This window comes from Podarcis bocagei (assembly GCF_964188305.1).
Source record: "Podarcis bocagei genome assembly, chromosome: 10".
NCBI classification, from domain to species: domain Eukaryota; kingdom Metazoa; phylum Chordata; class Lepidosauria; order Squamata; family Lacertidae; genus Podarcis; species Podarcis bocagei.
The window spans coordinates 72,597,910-72,617,661 of record NC_138135.1 but is presented as its reverse complement, the minus strand read 5'-3'; the positions used below and the strand labels follow the sequence as shown (position 1 = coordinate 72,617,661).

The window sequence follows — 19,752 nt, the reverse complement described above, 5'->3', positions numbered from 1 at the left end:
TTTTTCTTTTGTGAAACAACTTTGATTTTTTTAAATGAAACTGTGGTATTTAAATATTTGTATAAAGAACCACCTCTCTACTAGCCTGTCCTACATACTGACCTACTAGTGACCTCAGATGTTGCTCTGAGGGACCACCCTTTGAAGGTTGAGAAGTAATTAATTGTCTCCATTAGCCTTTTATAAGCATCTCCTGAGTATACGCCATCAATCATAGCAAATTACGGTAGCCTTGATAGCTTGCTAAGTTGCTGGATGTACATTTTTGCCCATTACTGGGCAATCTATCCTATTCTCTTCTGAATTAGCATTGAATAGGAAATAAGCCTCATACTAGCTTTTAAAGGTCAGAGTGTCTGTAGAAACCTATTTGATGTGCATTTCATCCATCTATTTCAGAATAAAAACATTACAGATCTATTTCTATTACCCCAAATGCAACTGATTTTGATCAAATTATATGGGATCACTGGAACTGTAATCTGAGATGTGAAAACAGAACCCACATTTTGGATGGATGTATAGGAACAACAATAGCAAGTGCTACTTCATGCAGACTATTACACTATTCTACTAATGTTTAGGTTTTATTTAAAAATATACACATTTTTAAACATATACAGGCTAGTAAGAAATGTTCATCACAGTGATCTGAGCATTATCTATTTTAATTGCTTTGAAACACCACGTCTCCCAATATTTTTGTACTCAAATCATTTTTTGTAAAGTATGTGCAGGCTTATCATATCCATGTTGATCAGGACAGGCCAAAGCTCAATACAACAGCATCCATTTTGCATGCAGAAAAAGGTTCCAGGTTAAATCCCCATAACTGCCAAGTAGGGCTGGAACAGACTCCGGTCTGAAACCCTGGAGAGCCATAGCCACTCAACAGATGGATGGACCAATGATCTAACTCATTACTACGAGGTTAGTCCCACCGATTTTAATAGGGCTTATTCCCAATAACGGTACAATAGAATAGCTACCTTCATTTTGACTGAATTGTTATTAACATGTTTTTTCCCCATTTTATAAAGAAAAACTATTCCCTATCCTCCCCTCCCTTCAGAATACATGAAAACATAGCATTTACTGAGAGACAGGACAGAGGCGGGTTTAGGGCATCCGCTGGGTGTTGCAACTGTGACACAGTGAATTGAACAGAACAGAAGGAGAGAGGTGGGGGTGCTGAATTTTGGCCTTGCCACTGAAATTTGAAAGACCAAAGGCTGTCCTTGCATAGGAACCCATGGTGGCTGGTGCCCATTGGCATGGATGGGCAGAAGGGAGAGAAGCCAATAGTAGGCCATGTTGGAGTCAATGACAGGCAGAGCCAACTAATTCTTGTTTGGCTCCCATCCTGCTGCCTGCTGAGTTCCTACAATGGCAACACTAAGCAGGAGGAAGCTGACCGTCCGTGCCACATCCTGAACTGGAGCCTAGCTGTAGTTGGGTTTCCTTGTCTCCCAAAGGTCAAATATTGCCAGCCTGGCTGCTCTAACCTCTCCAGCACTTAGTCCTCATGGCGTGAAGAAAGCTTGCTTAATGTCATAATATTTTAAAATTAAAGACTAGGATAAACAAAGAGGGTAGGGATTTGCTGATCCAACAAACAGAATTGGAATACAAAAAAGAGAGGCGTGAGGAGGTCCGGGAAATAAGCTAATGAAAAATAAGTAATGGAAAGATGGAGTTGATTTTAACCATTTTTTTATTTTGTATTTTTTTCTTTTTTCTTTTGTAATACTTTGAAAATCTTAATAAATATATTATATAAAAAAAGAAAGCTTGCTTTTCCAGTGGTGCAGAATTATACATTTGGCAAGGGTGGGTGCAAAAGTCAGGCCTTGCAGTTGGTTGGGAGGTTAAAATAATTGGTTTTCGCAACAGGGACATTACACATAGGTTTCTTTGGGTTTGCAAAAAAGAAGTTCCTTTTCAACTCTGTTAACCACTTCACAGGCAACAGGAGGGTGTGTGTTTTTTAAGATGATCCTTGTTTGCAGGTTTTCTTCTGGCCCCTTAAACAGTTAAAAAAACACACACACAAAGATTGTGATATATGCATTTGTGGTTTACAATGGACTGCATCAAATGCATTAACAATGCACTCCTACGCAGTTATTCAGAAATAAGTCCACTGTACAATGGGGCTTATTCCCAGGTATATCTGCATAGCATTTTGCAGACCAAGTGTTATAATTTCTGGGTGGGTGGTAATACCATTTTCTGGCCCCAGCTAGGCTCCTCGCAAAGCAGTTGACAAAGAAGAACATATTAAAACACAAAACTTAAAAACACTTCTACTGAAATTAGTTTCCATTTTCTGTTGCTTTCCAACTTTTAAGAGTTCATTTCTCGCAGCTTTTATTGCTCTCCCTACTTGCAAACTGCAACGTGCGTCCTTCCTCAGCTCTTCTTCTGTGGTTTAAGCGTGGGTGGAATGCAAAAAGCTATCTTTAAGACCTGATTACAGTGTTCAAAATGAGCACCACCAAATACAACTCACGGCAATTCTGACCATGTCCTTATGGCACGGCAGGATTTTAAATATATCCTTAGCATCTGGTACAATATGAAAGCTCTAAACTAACAGTGTTACTTTAATGCCGGGGTTATCCTAAACAGATGATCTGGCATCGTGAAGTGACATCCTGGGCCTTGTGTACAGCATTATCTTCTTTTGCTTTCAAATCATGCTTCCCAAAGAATCTATTTTAAGGGCCAGAAATGCTAAATGCATGCTTCAGCCTGTATTTATGCATTGACACAAATGACTGCAGATTTCACTTCTGTTCCCTATAGAAGAACAGGAGTTTGGATTTGATACCCCGCTTTATCACTACCCGAAGGAGTCTCAAAGCGGCTAACATTCTCCTTTCCCTTCCTCCCCCACAACAAACACTCTGTGAGGTGAGTGGGGCTGAGGGACTTCAGAGAAGTGTGACTAGCCCAAGGTCACCCAGCAGCTTCATGTGGAGGAGCGGGGAAGCGAACCCGGTTCACCAGATTACGAGTCCACCGCTCTTAACCACTACACCACACTGGCTCTCTTAATTCTTTACTTCTTTATTCTTAACTAATTTGCAGGGGCTTTGGCTAGATGACCCTTAGAGTCCCTTCCAAACCTATAATTCTATGCTTCCCTTGCCTCTGTCAGTACTTTCCCCTTTTTAAGAGAGAGTATAGAGTAGTCCAGCTGGTCAAGGTTCCACAGTTGGTACAGGAACAGAGGAAGTTACCTTCAATGGTGGACAATGGTACTATGGCCAAAATTTAACGCCCCTCCAAGCCCTTGTGCTGCCTTCCCAAAGGCAGGTAAGCAAGGCGCTAGGCTCTGGGAAGGAGGCATGAGGCTCTGGGCAGGTTCCTAGGGTCCTCCCACCTCCTTGCTCACACTGGGAAAGTGCTAACTAGGCTTTGGGAAGGAGGCTGGAATTCTTTGGGACCCTGTCAGAGCTTCATGCCTCCTTCCCAAAGCCCAGCACCTCGCTTACTGGGCTTTGAGACAGCCACCCTCAGCTTAGTGCCATGTGCACCCCTCACACAGCTATAAATCTGCCCCTGCCACTAGACCAAGTCAGACTGCTGGTCGGTCTAGATCAGAATTGTCAACAGTGGCTAGCAAACGCTCCCTGGGTTTTCTAAGAGGAGTTATTCCCACCTATTCACCCCACGCCCAGTACTGAACCTGGGACATACTGAATGTGCATTACCACAGAGCTATAGTGCTGTATTTATTCACAAGTTTTTAGCTTGTGAAATAATGTTATGCCATTTTGTGCATATCAAGAGCATTCTCCTCAATTAATCTGATCCAAATCTCCAAGCCAAGTTGAGGAAAGAAAGTTCTGCTGCATACTGACTGGGCTTAATGAGACTGCTTCTGGAAAAATAGACTTAAGTATCTCCTTAATTCAGTCAGTATGTATTCAAAGAGCTTTGATCAATCCCAGGGGGAGCTAGCCTGTGAAAAGAACAAAGAGTCTTAAGAGATGGAAAGGGAACTGAAAGAAGAAAAGAAAATCTTGCTCTCCCCAAGGGTTTATACTTCTGCCTCCACCTCATTTAAGAATCTAGGAGCCACTTTCTTACAAGTACATCCCAGTCGATGAAGATACTTTTCAAAATAAATATTTTTGTGATCTTTGACAGGACCAACCAAGAAATACTTCAATCAAATGATATGTTTTCCGAAGTTCAAAGTTAGCACACTAAAATTGCAATGAAGTGCCATATTTTTTCTCAAGTTATTTGAAATATTTAAAAAAGTGTACTGCTGTTTTGTGAGTTTCGGAAGCATAGTTTTCAATTACCGTATTTTTTGCACCATAACACTCACTTTTTTCCTCCTAGAAAGTAAGGGGAAATGTCTGTGCGTGTTATGGAGGGAATGCCTATGGGTGGCATGCCTACGGATTTTCCTCCTCTAAAAACTATGTGCGTGTTATGGTCGGGTGCGTGTTAGAGAGCGAAAAATACGGATAGAATAATAGAATCGTAGAGTTGGAAGAGACCACAAGGGCCATCGAGTCCAACCCCCTGCCAAGCAGGAAACTTGAATAACTTTAAAGAGACCAGAGAGCAATCCACACACATCGCTCAAATAATCTTTTCCAGTCCTCAGACCCAGGCTACACATCACTTACAAACAAATGCACAAAATAAAAGCCCAACTGCTCCTTGAAATGATGAAAGCCTAGCCTAGTTCTGATGGGAGCAATAAAGTTTGGAGAGCTGGTGGAAAGGATAACCCTTAGTATGAAACCCTAAATGGCTCAAGACTAGGATATCCAAAAGGTCATCTTCTCCCACAGAAACCTGCCTGTAAATTGATATCCTTTTTAAGGCCATCTTATAAAGCTTAACAAAAAAAAATTTGGTTGGTGGGAACATGAGACAGGGCCTTTTATGCGGTAGCACCCTGGTTGTGGTATTTGTTCTCAAAGAAGGTGAGATTAGCATGATCTCTGACTGTCATTTAGGTGGGCACTGAAAACATTATTGCTCCACATAGGTTTTAATTTAGGATTGAGGCTTTGTTTCTTTTGATTTTCAGGTTTTAGTTTTAATTTCTGTTATTTATTATGTTTTAGATGCATATATACAGAGAGAGCTTTGGGAGTCCTCATTAGTGCTAATAAGCAGTCCAAAATTTTTTCATAAATAACCATCTGAGTTATTATAATCTATATGGCTGCATAGAGAAACCAGTACACACAAAGATATACACAGAATAAATGGTAGGAAAAGGGACTGTTAACCTTTGCATACCTCTTATAAGCATGAATCACTACATATGGCAGCATAGCTAGCATGTGGCCTTTTCTGTTGGGAAAGAAGTAGCTAATTACCGCCGTATGGTGAAGTTACTCACTGTATACGGTATTTAACAGTGGAACCTCCAATAGCAGTGAAGCTGTTGGGCTGGCCATGCATTCACCTTTACAGCTGACAGGGCTCTATTTGAAGGACTATATAGTCTGTCTTAAAGATAAAAAGGGAGAGCCCAGGACTTAAGAATGTCCATAAATAGTTAGCACGTGGTGACAGGTCACAATTTCCCCCACTATGGCAAGGGGTTGCAAATCTTCTCTTTCTCTCTGTTGTGATAGCTGAACAGCTGCCATCTTATTAATTGTGTGCAATTTTTGGTGGCTCAGTTTGACCACCAAAACGTTCTGCTCTGTAGCTATATATGAATGAATCAATTTATTTCGGTCACTGACCAGAACGAAAGCTATATATGAATGAATCAATTTATTTCGGTCACTGACCAGAACGAAAGCTATATATAATACTAAAATAATGCTTTTAGCCTGAATCCTCTTAATTCAAATTATATGTTGGGAAATACCCTTCCTGTTATAAATTCAATCTGGAATGTTTTCTGAAGAAAGAGGCAATTTCAACTGATACTGATATGAACTTTTATCTGAACAAGGATTGCAAGTGAGGACACGTCATACTCCTGTTATGAGAAAATGCCGCTCTATTCACAACTAATTGTTACACTGCCATGGCTTCCGGCAAATGATATTGTTTACCACTTCCTTTTAACATGATAACCCATTAGGTTCAGCAATACCACACAAAGACTGGTGTGCTGGTTTCGCAACATTTAAAACAGTAGTATTTAAACCAGGGGAATCTTATCTGAGGAGTGAAAATGCACAACATTATCCTCATACTTCATGTATTAGAAAGCAGTTCATTCATCATTCATGTTTTTCTGCTTTAAAGCTTCTTGCTACCCCCACTGCAAATGATTCAGAACCAAATATAGTCAGGTTTCCTCTTCTTAATCGGGAACCTGCAATCCAGGCAGTCATGACCAGCTAATACTTCACATGTGTATGAAGTTTAAAGTTAGGAAGGGGGCTGAAAATAATGTGAATGTTATTTACGAGGCTGCTTGAAAAGAACTTTTCCAGTTGGTCTGATTCTGAACCATAAATATTTCTATAAGGGTTTTGTTCAACATATGCAGATCCATCTAGTCTTGCGCTGTCTATTCCGTGTGACAGTGGCTTTCTTGAGTCTCAGGCATTTCCCACCTAGCTGAGCTCCTGGAGATTGCTCATGGGAACTGACACATGCAAAACATGTGGTATACCACTGAGCTCCGCCAGCTGTTTCTTGGTATCACTAGTAGCACTTGCAAGAAAGTGTTCCATCTGCATTGTACATGTAAAGCAGTATGATACCACTTTGAGCAGCCACAGCTTCCCCCAAGACTCCTGGAAGACTTAGTTTGTTAGGGGCAGTGGCGTAGCGTGGGTTGTCAGCACCCGGGGCAAGGCAAGTAATTTGCGCCCCCTAACCCGTGGATTTGCGCCCCCTAAACCTAACCCCCAGATGTTGCGGCCGGTGCGGCCGGGCCCCCCCTGCACCCCCCACAATACGCCACTGGTTAGGGGTTGCAGGGGGTTGCTACGGGCAAAATGCAGGACAGTTTGGGGTGGAATTGGGGGGGGCTAAAAAGTACTTTACCTGCTGCAGAAATGACTTCAAGGCACTCCATTACAATGGCCTATGGGGGTTACAGTAGTTTATTCAATAATAAAAGACAGGCCCATGCAAAACCCCTGTTCCTCGCTCTCTGACTTGTGTCCGTCTCTGCCCCACCCGCCTCTCCCTGCGCAAAAACTCTTTCCCCCGTTCTCCATTGCACCCAAAAAGCTCTTGCATGGTTGAATCCTTGTTCTCCAAGTTTTCTCCTGCTACGGTATTTTGCACTGGAAAGAGACTTCTTCGTCCTGGAAGGTTTGCACATGTCGATTTGTATGCAGAAGGTTAGAACAAGGGGTCCTCCTGAAATGTTTTTGCATTTAATCTGTAACAAGTTCTGGAGCTCCAGCCGATCCCGCCCGTTAGGCGGAGCACTTTAAACCGCAGCTTACTTGTTTTGCTTTCACACCAACACCCGGTTTCTTTTCGGGAATGGTGAAACCCAGTTTCTCGGCATTCAACATGGCGAAAAAGGGGAAGATCGGGGAGCTTAAAGATGCGCCTGCAAGCGCCACTCAGGGAAACACTCCCGGTGCAATTTAAACACTAACGGGGCCCCCGCGCGCGTCCCCCCCCCCCCGCCACTGCCCAGCAGAAGCAAGAGGCGATTTCACCCCGCAAAACCGACGCGCGACCTGGATCCGCATTCAAGATGCAGATAGCGGAGGAAGGGGGCGGACGAGGGGTGTCTACTACGGGCTACTCCGAGCGCATGCAATCCTAAGCGGTCCCTGGACAGGATGCGACTCATTTACTTTCGGTTTGGCCATTCACCGCCCCAGTTCCAGACCTTCCGGCGGCGTTTTGGGCCAACCCTCGCGAACGCGCCCAGCCAGCCATTGCCGCCGGCGCTGCGCGAGGGGCCGCCCGCTGTTGCGCAAGGGGCGCATCTCCCTTTTTCCGCGCGCCTCGGGGGAGGCGCAGTCTCCGAAGTTTGCAGGGCAGGCGCTTCCCCGAGCGACACTCGGCGCGTCCAATAGGCGGCGGCGCCTCCGGCTAGTTTGGGAGATTCCCCGCGAGGGGCGGGACCGGGGCAAAAGCGAAAGGCGCTCGGGGAGCCCCGGGTCCCTGCAGGGCGGGCGAGGCCTCAGGCGGCGTTGGCGGGGCATCCGCCGGGCTGCTTCTGGAGGCTGCTGCCGGGAGTCTCTTGCGGGGCTGCTGCTCCCGGGCTCCCCCTGGGCAGGGGGCAGAGGCAGGAGGGGCGATGCTGCTCCAGCTGAGCGCCCAGTTTGATCCTCAGAGAGATGTGGGGCCCTGGCTTTCCGAGCAAGCGGCGCTGCTGGGAGACGCGGATGCCGGTGAGGGTTGCTGCTGCTGCTGCTGCTATTCTTTTTTTTCTTCTTCTTCTTCTTCCTGAACGGTGTTGCGTGGCGAGTTCCCGCCCCCCATCAGGATAAATAAAGACACGAGACACCATAATTTAAGGTTAAATGGGCGAATTAGGCCACAACTTTATTGAATTCAGGAATGAGAGGCATTGGCTTAGGCATTGGTCCTAACGACTATCCGGCTCCAGCCCATTTGCTGGAGACACGGGGAAGGGTTAACACTATATCGGGGGAGTTTCCTGCCGAGGCACGTCCTGTCCTTGTTGCCCGCTCAACCCCCCCCCCCCTCACGACCTGTTAAATGTGTTCTCGAGCCAAACTGCAATTTTTGGGGGGAATTGGGGCGGCGGGACTCAGCTGCTGGCTCGCCTTGTTCCGCTCCGGGTTCGTACTTGGGAAACTTAGAAGCAGTTTTCCCAGCCAGGTGACAAACGTGCCTCGGCCTCAGCTCAGGGACCAACGTTGCTCAGGCAGGTGAGCTGAGTACCTGTGAGCAGGAGTGCGGCGGCAAAGCCGGGAGGGCAGGTTCCCCTCATGACCGTCGCAGCCTCCGTCCCTTCTCACAGCGCTGCCCTCTTCTAAGAGAACCAGAAATAATCTTTAAAATGTCTGGCTGCGGTACCCTTAAAGCACATTCATAGTTTCCCCTTCTCTGCTCCTCAAAGAATTCTGGGCACTGTAGTTTACCCCCTTCACAGAACTACTATGACCAAGAAGCCGTAAACTACAGTTCCCAGAATTCTTTGAGGGAACGAATGGGCTTCAGGTGTGCTTTGAATACAGCCTTCCTCTGCTTACATTAGAACAGGATGCTTAAAACGGACGTTTAAACCTGCTGCAAAATACCAATCGTCAGTCTTGATCAAAAACAGTGATAAGCTGATCCCAGAGGAGACGATAATTCCGTCTAATAAAATCCTTTACAAAGCTGAAGGTCACTGTAAGTAAAATTGGACTATTGCTTTTTAAAGTGAATGTCTTATATACTGGTGCTGTTTTGTATATGGTTCTACGAATGATGTTGTCTACCAAACGCCAGCCTCCTTTCAAAACACAGAATGTCACCCATATAGGAAGACAGACAAGTTTATGTACTATGCACAATCTACTGTATTACTAGCAGCACATTATTTTCTGACCAATAATGTATTGACTCTTCCCTAAAATAACAATGATGATCCTAATCACAAGCAGACTACTATTGTATCACTTTGTCTGACGTATAACATGAAGAAGCAGGCAGCCTGCGGGTCAAACTAGACATGATAAAGGAGATGTGTGATTATATCTATGGTCTCATTAAACCTATCATAAATAACAGCTGCTTGCGTGGTGGATGAGAAGTGGAATCTATTCTTAGGACGGGAGGGTTGTATCCAGCTTATCTTGTACTCAGAGTAGATTCATCAGTGGACTTAATTGAAGCTATTCAGTGTTTCAAAACAAAAGCCCGAGAGAGACAAAATATGGGGTACTTCCAGCCAGGAAACACAGAGATTGTGTAGATCATGTGATTGTGTTGGAGAAGCACTAATGGTCATGTCAACACCAGAGAAGTTGAGAAATGTGCTGTTTTTGTTTGTTTTTTTAACTGCAAATAAATTTGTTTTGCAAATAATAATAATAATTATACACTGCCTATCTGGCTGGGTTTCCCCAGCCACTCTGGAGAAACTGCAGTACAGTGAAGAACAATTACAAAACAAGAAGTTACAGAGCCCCACGTGTCATTATTACAGCGTATGACTGGAGAAGTGATAACCATTGAAATCAGATAAACAAGAACTAAAGCAGCTATCTGATATAAACCCTCAAAAACCCAGTGTGGGTAGTTGGAGGTCATGAACTCTCAAGAGAAGCATTTATGAAAGTTAGGAGCAGAAACCGTACTGTATCAAATGGATTAGGTGTACTTTGACCCCTCAAACATATCTAATGTATTGAATGCAGAGTTTTGCAAAATTTTGGAACCTGAGTGTGGGTGGACAAAAGGGACAGGCTTCAAAATGGAACCAGGTTGCTGCCATTTAATAGCAAACCAGTTGTAGAGCAGTTTTTAATCTGAGCCGTGGGAAAAAAATTATAGGAGCAATGGAGCACCCAGTTTGGGAGGAATTGTCCACAAGAGATGAGCATGATAGTGTTTCTGATTCCCAAATAGCAGTGGGATAGAATAAGGCAACTGAACTAGGTGTTCAATAGGGCATAATATCCAGTCAAAGAGACCAGAGGGCTGCATGGGAAAACACACATGCCACAGACATTTGGAGATATAGGTCTGGATAAGCCAATTCTAGGAAGTTGCTGAGCCAATATGGGAAATCCACAAGGCTTGGCTTTAAAGGTGAGCAAAGATACTTTCGGGAGTATTCTAGTGGAATGCAGAGAACCAGTGGGATATAGTTGTATCTGTAAAAAAAACCTCTAAAAGAAGGACAGGGAAGGGCATATGGTAATGGTGGGGTGTATCTCAGAGGGAATAAACTAGAAATCTCAGATGAAACGGACTCTCCTCCCCTGAAGCAAAATGCTCAGGGTGATCTTGAAATGGAGACCAAGTTATGTCAGGTCATGGTTTGCTTATATACAGCCTAGGACCTTGGTGGTAACTTAGACCCAAAGGCCCTCAAAGCAGTGAGCAGCATAATCATGTTAAGAAATATAAATTAAAAGTGCACTAAATACAGGAAATCAATCATCAAAACAAAACACCTGATAGCGGCCTACCCATAATAGGGGTTGATGGTTGAGGAATATGATCCCTAGTGGTAATTGGCTAGTATTGTAGTAATAGGTGGCTTCAGTTACCCTAACACAGACAGTGTGAATGTGTCTGCAAGTAACGGCAAAGAGGTAAAAATTAAAGATAACTTCAGCAACTGTGTCTTGGAATGGTTAGCCATGGAACTTGCCAGAGGAGAGTTGACACTGGACTTAATTTTCCATTTGCGGTTAAACCACAGAATGTTGCCCCAACATGTGGCAATGGATTCCAGTTTAGGTGATTTTCAAAGTTGGGTTAGATCAGTGAATCTCAATTTATCTGATGCAATAGACCTGGAATCCTCCCACCATATTTGCAGGAGGGATCAGAACCATATTTGGACCTTGAAGCATCCCATCCAACCTGGGCTGTAGTGGAGTCACCAGGAACCAGCAGTCAACAGTTTGTGGACTGGCACCAGTCTGTTCACCACCACTTTGAAAGGCACTGGATTAGATGACTGTAATCTGCTTACTTGAAAAGTGAGTTCCAGTGGTGTTTCCTCTTAGGAAACACTGCATAGGATTGTAATTAACACTATTTAAGAAGGAGCAGTGCAATAAAGAACCCCAGTCATTTTCCAGGAGGGGTGTATTTCAGAACATTTGCTCCTGAGTCAAGCATTTTTAATGAATTATTGCCACAATATATAAATACCTGGAAATTCCTGTTGTCCTTGCTGTGTTTTTGATTCTTCAAAAAATTATTAAGACACCCGTTGTGGAATTCCTTCCCAAAAGAGGTGAGATTAACCACATCCCTGGTAGTATTTAGATGGGCTGTGAAAACATTCCATGTGGTTTAATAGTTTACTTGATGGTATTTTATTCTTTTTTGTAAACTGCGTTGAGGGCTCTTGCTGGGGCCAAAAAATAGCGCGCGCGCGCGCACACACACACACACACATATATATATATGAAGACAATTTTTTAAGCAGACTCTGTGACTATTAAGAAAGTCCTCGGTCTTCTCTGATTATTTCTTCAATATGTATCTCCAAAAGTAGTATCTGGATATGTAATTCTACAAATGGTTCTGGCAACATTATTGATCTTATTCTGACAAGTAGCTTAATACAAACTTTAATTTTTAGAGTGAAACCCGCTTTGTAAGGTGACTTTTTTGTGTTTGTAAAAAGAAAAGTGTGATGTTTTCCTTTAATTTGCTTAGTCCTGGCAAGCATAAAACTTGTTTAGTAAGTATTTCTGGTTGAAATCAATGATACTTAAAAGTACTTAACCTTTGGCTGGATCCTCCCCAAAGTTACCCTAAAGAGTTGCATAATCCGTGTGACTGCCAGGAATGGCATATCGAATTGGAGTGCAATATCAGATACAGCCTGAAAGCTCTGGAAGTGTAGAGTTTATTTTTCTTTTTAATTTAAACTTCCTTGAAATATGACCCTGTTTTACCTTTAGCATTATAATGCTGGTGATTCACACAAAAGACTTGAGAACGCTCAAACCGAAGCATGAGAGAGCAGGAAATCCTTCTGCAGATTCAGCTTCCTACTAACTGTCTATCATGTGCACCAGTTTTCCTTTGGTGTGTCACAACTTATCTTGCTTCCATTTTTCTCCTGTCAAAAATGTGGCAAGAGAACATTTATAGCACCTCTCTCTCTTGACTTCAAACTTTAAATGTGTAACAAGGAAATGCTAATTAAACTACAGTGGTACCTCGGGTTAAGTACTTAATTCGTTCCGGAGGTCCGTACTTAACCTGAAACTGTTCTTAACCTGAAGCACCACTTTAGCTAATGGGGCCTCCTGCTGCCACTGCGCCGCCGGAGCACGATTTCTGTTCTCATCCTGAAGCAAAGTTCTTAACCTGAAGCACTATTTCTGGGTTAGTGGAATCTGTAACCTGGAGTGTATGTAACCCGAGGTACCACTGTAGAAGGATTGTTCAGGTTGCAGGTTATAGCATTTTGCAAGAGGTATTACTCTGGGTAAGGCAAAACAATAAATTAGGGCTGTCACTCAATTAAAAAATAAATAAATCTTAGGCTGCAATCCTGTGCATGCTTCCTTGGGAGTAAGCTCCCCTGATCTCAGTGGGGCTTGTGTTTGAGTAGACATGCACTATGAATTGATAATCACCAGTGACTTTTAGCAAATTAGTCCAGCAAATAAATTTGCTTCTGAATTAAAGCAGAAGTAAGAAGCACACTTGCATTGTAGTTCATTCATGCTCATGCCATGGGAGGCGTCTTATGAGGACCACTCCTTTAAAAACTGCCATCAGTAATCTTTAGAAGCATGAAACGATTTCTTTTAATTTTTTAAAAATCTACCCCGTCAGAGAGGGGCACCTTTTTAAATGATGAATGTCAACTGGTTAAATGTTGCAGCCCTCAAAAAATTGTGGCGGATTTTGGCACAGTGGATTTTAAATTTACTATTATTATTGGTTAGTTATAAAGCGTTTCATATTTGTGGGTTGACCTGTGCTAAGGGTTTGGGACAGAGAATGCTTATATTTCCCTCCTGACTACAAGGGCCAGCCCAAGCTGAGGGAGAGCAGCAAACAGTGACTGCTGCTCTTGTGCTGGCAGCAATCCCAACCCACTCAGGCTCTGTGTTCCAATGGAGGATGGGCAAATCTGCCCATATCAGTTCCTCTTAGTTTCTAATTTTCCCACTCTTAAGTTCAGTTCTCTACATTTCCACAACATTTTCATATTTACAAAACAGTCCTTGTGAAAAATCTTCAGCATTGTAGTGTTTATTATTATTATTATTATTATTATTATTATTATTATTATTATTATTATTATTACTATTATTACTATTATTACTACTACTACTATATAGGGAGCTCCCCATTCGAGTCATGCGTGACTGCTGACACACATGCCGCTTTGGGCATTGGAAAGGGACAAAGTGGGGGCGGAACAGGGCAGGGTGGGCTAATGGGCGTCCCACCATTGCGTGTGGTGCCTTGGAAAGCAACCCTTGAGTAAATGGGGAGTTGCCTGTATGCTCCTCAGCTTCTTGTGATAAGTTCATGTGATTGTCAAAGTTCCTTCTTATAGATGAAATCAAATCTCCCATTCGCTGTCCCACCAGTTAACAATATCCACGGGACACTGTGGCTTATATTACATTAGAAGACTAGAATTCTAAACAATTTCCCCATTCATGTTGAAAGAGCTGCACTCCTAATAAGGCCACTAAGCAATAGTTTTAAACTACTAATTATTCCTATAACATTACATTACATTATTGCCCTAATGACGTTTGTTTGTTTCTTTGTCAGTCTTTTAAAAAAATATATAATTGAGCTTAAACTGGCCTGAAGCATCTTATGGTTGTTATTTCAGATATTTTGGGGAATAACTTGGAGACACTCCGCACAGTTAATGTTGAAAGAAATGGAAATATTATTTATACCTGGAAGGTAAGTAAAGAAAGAGAGATAAGACTTAAGAAATGGTCTACATGATGCTATGTCTGCTTTACTGGAAGTAACACTGACTACAAATGGGCATTGCACTCAAGTAAGACTTGGTGTGTTATATAGCAAATAATAAGTGTGTCCATCCCTTCATTTAATTTAAACTTTAATTTTGCTCTGAAATTAGAGATCTTATCATTACAAAACTGATTAATTTGCAATGCTGACTTCATATCCCACTTCGTTCATAATCAGTGGAGTGCTTCTATTTAGCATATTTTGGACCGCAGGGCTACATACCGTATTTTTCGCTCTATAACACGCACCCGACCATAACACGCACGTAGTTTTTAGAGGAGGAAAATCTGCAGGCATGCCACCCATAGGCATACCCTCCATAATACGCACAGACATTTCCCCTTACTTTCTAGGAGGAAAAAAGTGAGTGTTATGGTTCAAAAAAATACGGTACACTTACCTGGGAACCAGTAGGATTTAATTTGAACAAACGTACATAGCTGTCCTCCTATCTTGCCTTTCACCACCAAGATGCTCTTGGAAGTGCACCACTGTGCTTATCAGACCCTTCCATTGGGACGACCGATTATCTGTAATCCCTCCTAAAATCCAGTCCTATTTATTTAACAATTTGTACAACTCTTTTTCCTTGTTTGCTATCAGCTGCTCCTCAGAAGGGTTGGAGCAGCAGGAGTCAGCAACCCTTTTCAGCTGTGGGCCAGTCCACTGTCCCTCAGACCATGTGGTGGGCCAGACTATATTTTTTTTTTGGGGGGGGGGAAATGAATGAATTCCTATGCCCCACAAATAACCCAGAGATGCACTTTAAATTAAAGCACACATTCTGCTCATGTAAAAACACGCTGATTCCTGGCCCGTCCACAGGCCGGATTGAGAAGGCGATTGGGCTGCATCCGGCCCCCAGGCCTTGGCTTGTCTCTAGTATCAAATGCCTCTGAGCTTCAGAAGAGTAAGCAGGCTTGCATTCCCTCCGTCCAACAGTGGACAACTTTTGCAAACTGTGGCAGCTGAAGTAGTTTCATTTCTGAACAAAGACTGGTCTTACCCAAATTTTCCTGGAACTCTCCCACCACTGACTGACTGCTCATGATCATTGGGTCATGCAAATATGTTTTCCAGCAACTGCTGTCTTCTTAATTGGCGAAACTGGTTGAACCTGGTACTTTTAGACATGCAAAAATGTTTTTCACCACTTTGCTCTGGCTTTTTCCGCAGACCACTGACCAGGTGCTTCATCACTGAGCTGTGACGCTTCCCCTCTTGTGCCCAGACTTTAAAGCATGAGATCGTTGTTGTTTTTCCACAGACCTCTGATCTGGTGATACAGATTGGATGTGCCAGTTAGTTACATGGTGACAGTGCAGAGCCCATGCTGGTTCCTCCAATAGTCTGTCCAGCTGCTTTTAATTTAATTGTTCCTGTTCTGTTAACAGTGGCCTGATACATAGCAATCAAACATCTGTTTATCTCCATACCAGTACAAACACCACATGCTCAATTTCTTTCTGTTGAGCTGCTGTTAAAGACACAGAAATGGGGTCAGTCAAAGTTGGCAGCCTTCAGGCGGATGGTCACACTGCGTAGCAGAATTAAGAGGAAGTAGAACTACTAGGTGCAAAGATGAGATGATTTAAAATGGGTTTCCAAATTTCCCAACAGGTTTTGATGAGTGCTTTTCCTTGGGAGAAAAAACCCAAATCTATAAGTTCATTCAAAATTGTATTGACAAGGCATTAGAATACAGACTTATGTGCCTTTTCTCTTTCTCCTTACCATGAAAGGGAAAAGGGAGGATATATTTAGTTGAGGAAACTGAGAGAGAAGGTATGACAGAAGTAGGATTGTCTATGTGTGTGCCTGCTCTCTCGTTCTATCCTGGCCTGCTTTCTGAGTCTCATAGCAGCTCAGCATCAAGAAGTTAAGTAGGTGAAGGATTATCATCATCACTTTTATCTTAGAGATGGGCAACCTGTGGCCCTAGGACCACACACAGGTCTTGGTCTAATATCACCTCCCTGCTCCCCGTAGGTGATCAGTTCAGGCTTTTGGCGAGAGCAACAGATTCCTCTCCCTGGCTGTCTGCTGGGCAGGAAGGAAGAATGGAAAGGAAGAGAACAAGGACTCCTGGCTGTGGCCTTTCTGATTTCTGGCTTCTGCCACGTTTAGCACTGATCCATGGTCCCTGACATTACCCACAAGGAGAAAAGCTTCACCTCCCTTCATGACATGGGAAAATGTAATCATATATTTTGGGCTCTTAAAGATAAGGGACCAGAGCTGGTGAAATTTGAACAATTGAAGATAAATGGTTATATGATTACAGGTGACACTGAATGTTTTTAAAATGTTCTGTTCTCATGGCTGAATCACTTCCCTTGCAGGGGAATCAGGCGCACACCTGTATTGGATTGTATGAGCCCAGTAGTCAAAAGAACCAGGTAAGCTTCATCCACCATATAGAATAGGGAGTGTTATAGAGCTTGGCTGTGTCCAAAATCAAGGCTTTTACAATTGCTACAATAAAACCAACAAGCATGTAAAATCTATAACAGATATATACACACACATATATACAAATGTTTATAAAATTATGAATATTGACATATTATTATAAAGCAGCAGTACTGACTTCTCCAGAATCCTCATAGAAGAAAAAGGGTTTGGCCAAGATCATGACACTAGAGGGAAGAAGCTTGGCAGATCTTCTAGATGGGGTAGGATTTAAAGATGCAATGCAGCCTTCAGGTAAATCATTCTGTTATTAGACCCTCAGAATGAACCTCCTTAGGGGCTGATTTGCCTGAGGATCTTAATTGGCACAGTGAGGGTCACATGGCAGAAGTAATTCTCCTTATGAATTGGGGCTTGGGTTTGAATCAGTTTTGGCAGGAAACATGCAGTGAGTGGCAAGTGTTCTGGTGTTACATGTTACCTGGCTTTCTTCAATGTATATGAATGGATTCATTCTGTGACACCTACAATTTTTATAACCACCCTCGGGTGCAGGTCCATGCAGGCAGTATTGCAGGTCAGGGTATGAGATATTCGGAGATACCTTTTCTCCAAAAGGGACTCAGTTCCCAACACAGATGTAACTGGGAAAGGTCTCACTGGGCACTGCTGCCACCCAGGAGCCAAGGCAGCTCCAGCAAAACCATCATATCATAAACCAGTATAATCAGGGAGAGAATGTGTAGTTAAAGTCAGAGATAGTGGAAGAGGACTGGAAGAAATTTAAATACTATTTGCAAAAGTATTGTAAACTGTATGAATGTTAGAATGATGCAGGATATGAGGATAACATGGCATTAGTGACATATTTGAGAGGAATATGCAAAATTGGTTTATAAGAACAAAGGTGAAATTTGAACAATATTATGTCAAGCTCAAATAATTGATAAATAAAGGGGGGGAAATTGGAGACATAATAGTTGAAATGTATAATACAAAATAAGATTTGAAAGAAGGGGAAGTTTTGCTGAATAAGATCTTGTAAATGAGAACACAGAAAAGGGAGATGTGAGGGAGTCAAGAAAGAGGGTTATGGAAATAATACTTAAGAAATTGAATCTTTTTCTTTTTTTCATGTCTTTTTTATGCTTTTTCTTTGTTTTTTTGTATGCTTCGTATGTTTTTCTTGTATTTTTTGGTTTCTTTTTGATTGACTGCGATGGTGTTTTTCTCTCTTTTGTTGTGAATGTGAAGTTGGTTATATTGTTTAAAACCTTTAATAAATATTTTATATAAAAAAAGAGAATGTGTAGTTAAAGTCATATCCCTAAAACTGCTCATAATCTCCTGTACCTCCATGTGACTCCTTCTTGGATTGAACCATCATCCTGTTACCATATCTAGACACAGTGATTCACAGTCAAGATAAGATCTAGCATTAGAGGGAAAGCTGTCAGAAATTGGCATCTATTATAACTATGAGAACTTTCAGAATAAATAACTTGAACAAAACATGATCAGTAGATAAGATGTGCAGGTGTTGATTGGTCTAGCATAATAGGTAAGATACCTCTATTCCCTATACTTCCATAGCACAAAATTGCTTGGTTTTGAGGGTATGGACCATGGGTAGGCAAACTAAAGCCCGGGGGACGGATCAGGCCCAACCGCCTTCTAAATCCGGCCCACGGACAGTCCGGGAATCAGCGTGTTTTTACATGAGTAGAATGTGTCCTTTTATTTAAAATGCATCTCTAGATTATTTCTGGGGCATAGGAATTCATTCATTATTTTTTTCAAAATATAGTCTGGCCCCCCACAAGGTCTGAGGGACAGTGGACTGGCCCCCTGCTGAAAAAGTTTGCTGACCCCTGGTATGAACGTTGAGGAACCTAGTTTTAAGGGGGTTGCACTAAAACTGATTGGGATGCGGGTGGTGCTGTGGGTTAAACCACAGAGCCTAGGACTTGCCGATCAGAAGGTCGGCGGTTCGAATCCCCACGACGGGGTGAGCTCCCGTTGTTTGGTCCCAGCTTCTGCCCACCTAGCAGTTCAAAAGCACGTCAAAGTGCAAGTAGATAAATAGGTACCGCTCCGGCGGGAAGGTAAACGGCATTTCCGTGCGCTGCTCTGGTTCGCCAGCAGCGGCTTAGTCATGCTGGCCACATGACCCGGAAGCTATACACCGGCTCCCTCGGCCAATAAAGTGAGATGAGCGCTGCAACCCCAGAGTCGGTCATGACTGGACCTAATGGTCAGGGGTCCCTTTACCTTTTATGGAGACTAAAGTGTGTGAATGTAAAGAACAAGGAGAAAGAGAGAACTAAATGTAGTTAAGATATACTTGGTCATAAAATGTCCAAACATTTCCCCCCAAATAGCACTTATATACTTTTGAAAAGGACTTGCACATGATCAGCTGCTCTGTCAACAGTGAGAAGACATTGCTGGGTAAGCTCCTTCCTGTTGCTTTCTCATTAAAGTTATGTTCTGTACAGTGTTAGAAACTCAGATATATAAGCTATGTGACAAATGGCACCTAAAATCTAGGTTGCAATCACCACAATGGAATATCTATTTGCCAGGGGGTTGTAGTAGATTACCCTCGGGATCCCTTCCAACGCTACAGTTCTATGATCTCAACTGCATTGCTTGGTCTTACAACAATTCACTTGTCCCAGTATGCAAGGAAGAGAAACACACACAGTGGAAATGGAAATGGTATTAACTATGAACTGAGGGAGAGGTTTTTAAACT

General features: G+C 42.7%; 1 protein-coding gene across 3 annotated transcripts in view; it reads left to right on the top strand.

The window, feature by feature from the left end:
• The first annotated feature begins 8,036 nt into the window (after nucleotides 1–8,036).
• GSAP (gamma-secretase activating protein) overlaps nucleotides 8,037–19,752 on the top strand; it is a 52,557-nt gene continuing 40,841 nt past the window's right edge. Inside the window, exons 1-4 of one of the 3 annotated variants that reach the window (XM_081210685.1) lie at nucleotides 8,041–8,312; nucleotides 14,432–14,508; nucleotides 16,926–16,982; nucleotides 19,377–19,446. In XM_081210685.1, the coding sequence (XP_081066811.1) occupies nucleotides 8,219–8,312; nucleotides 14,432–14,508; nucleotides 16,926–16,982; nucleotides 19,377–19,446 (298 nt within the window). In that variant the 5' untranslated portion in view covers nucleotides 8,041–8,218. Of the gene's footprint in view, nucleotides 8,313–11,569; nucleotides 11,589–14,431; nucleotides 14,509–16,925; nucleotides 16,983–19,376; nucleotides 19,447–19,752 lie in introns of those variants that run through there. The other 2 variants (XM_081210684.1, XM_081210683.1) reach the window with 2 other exon arrangements.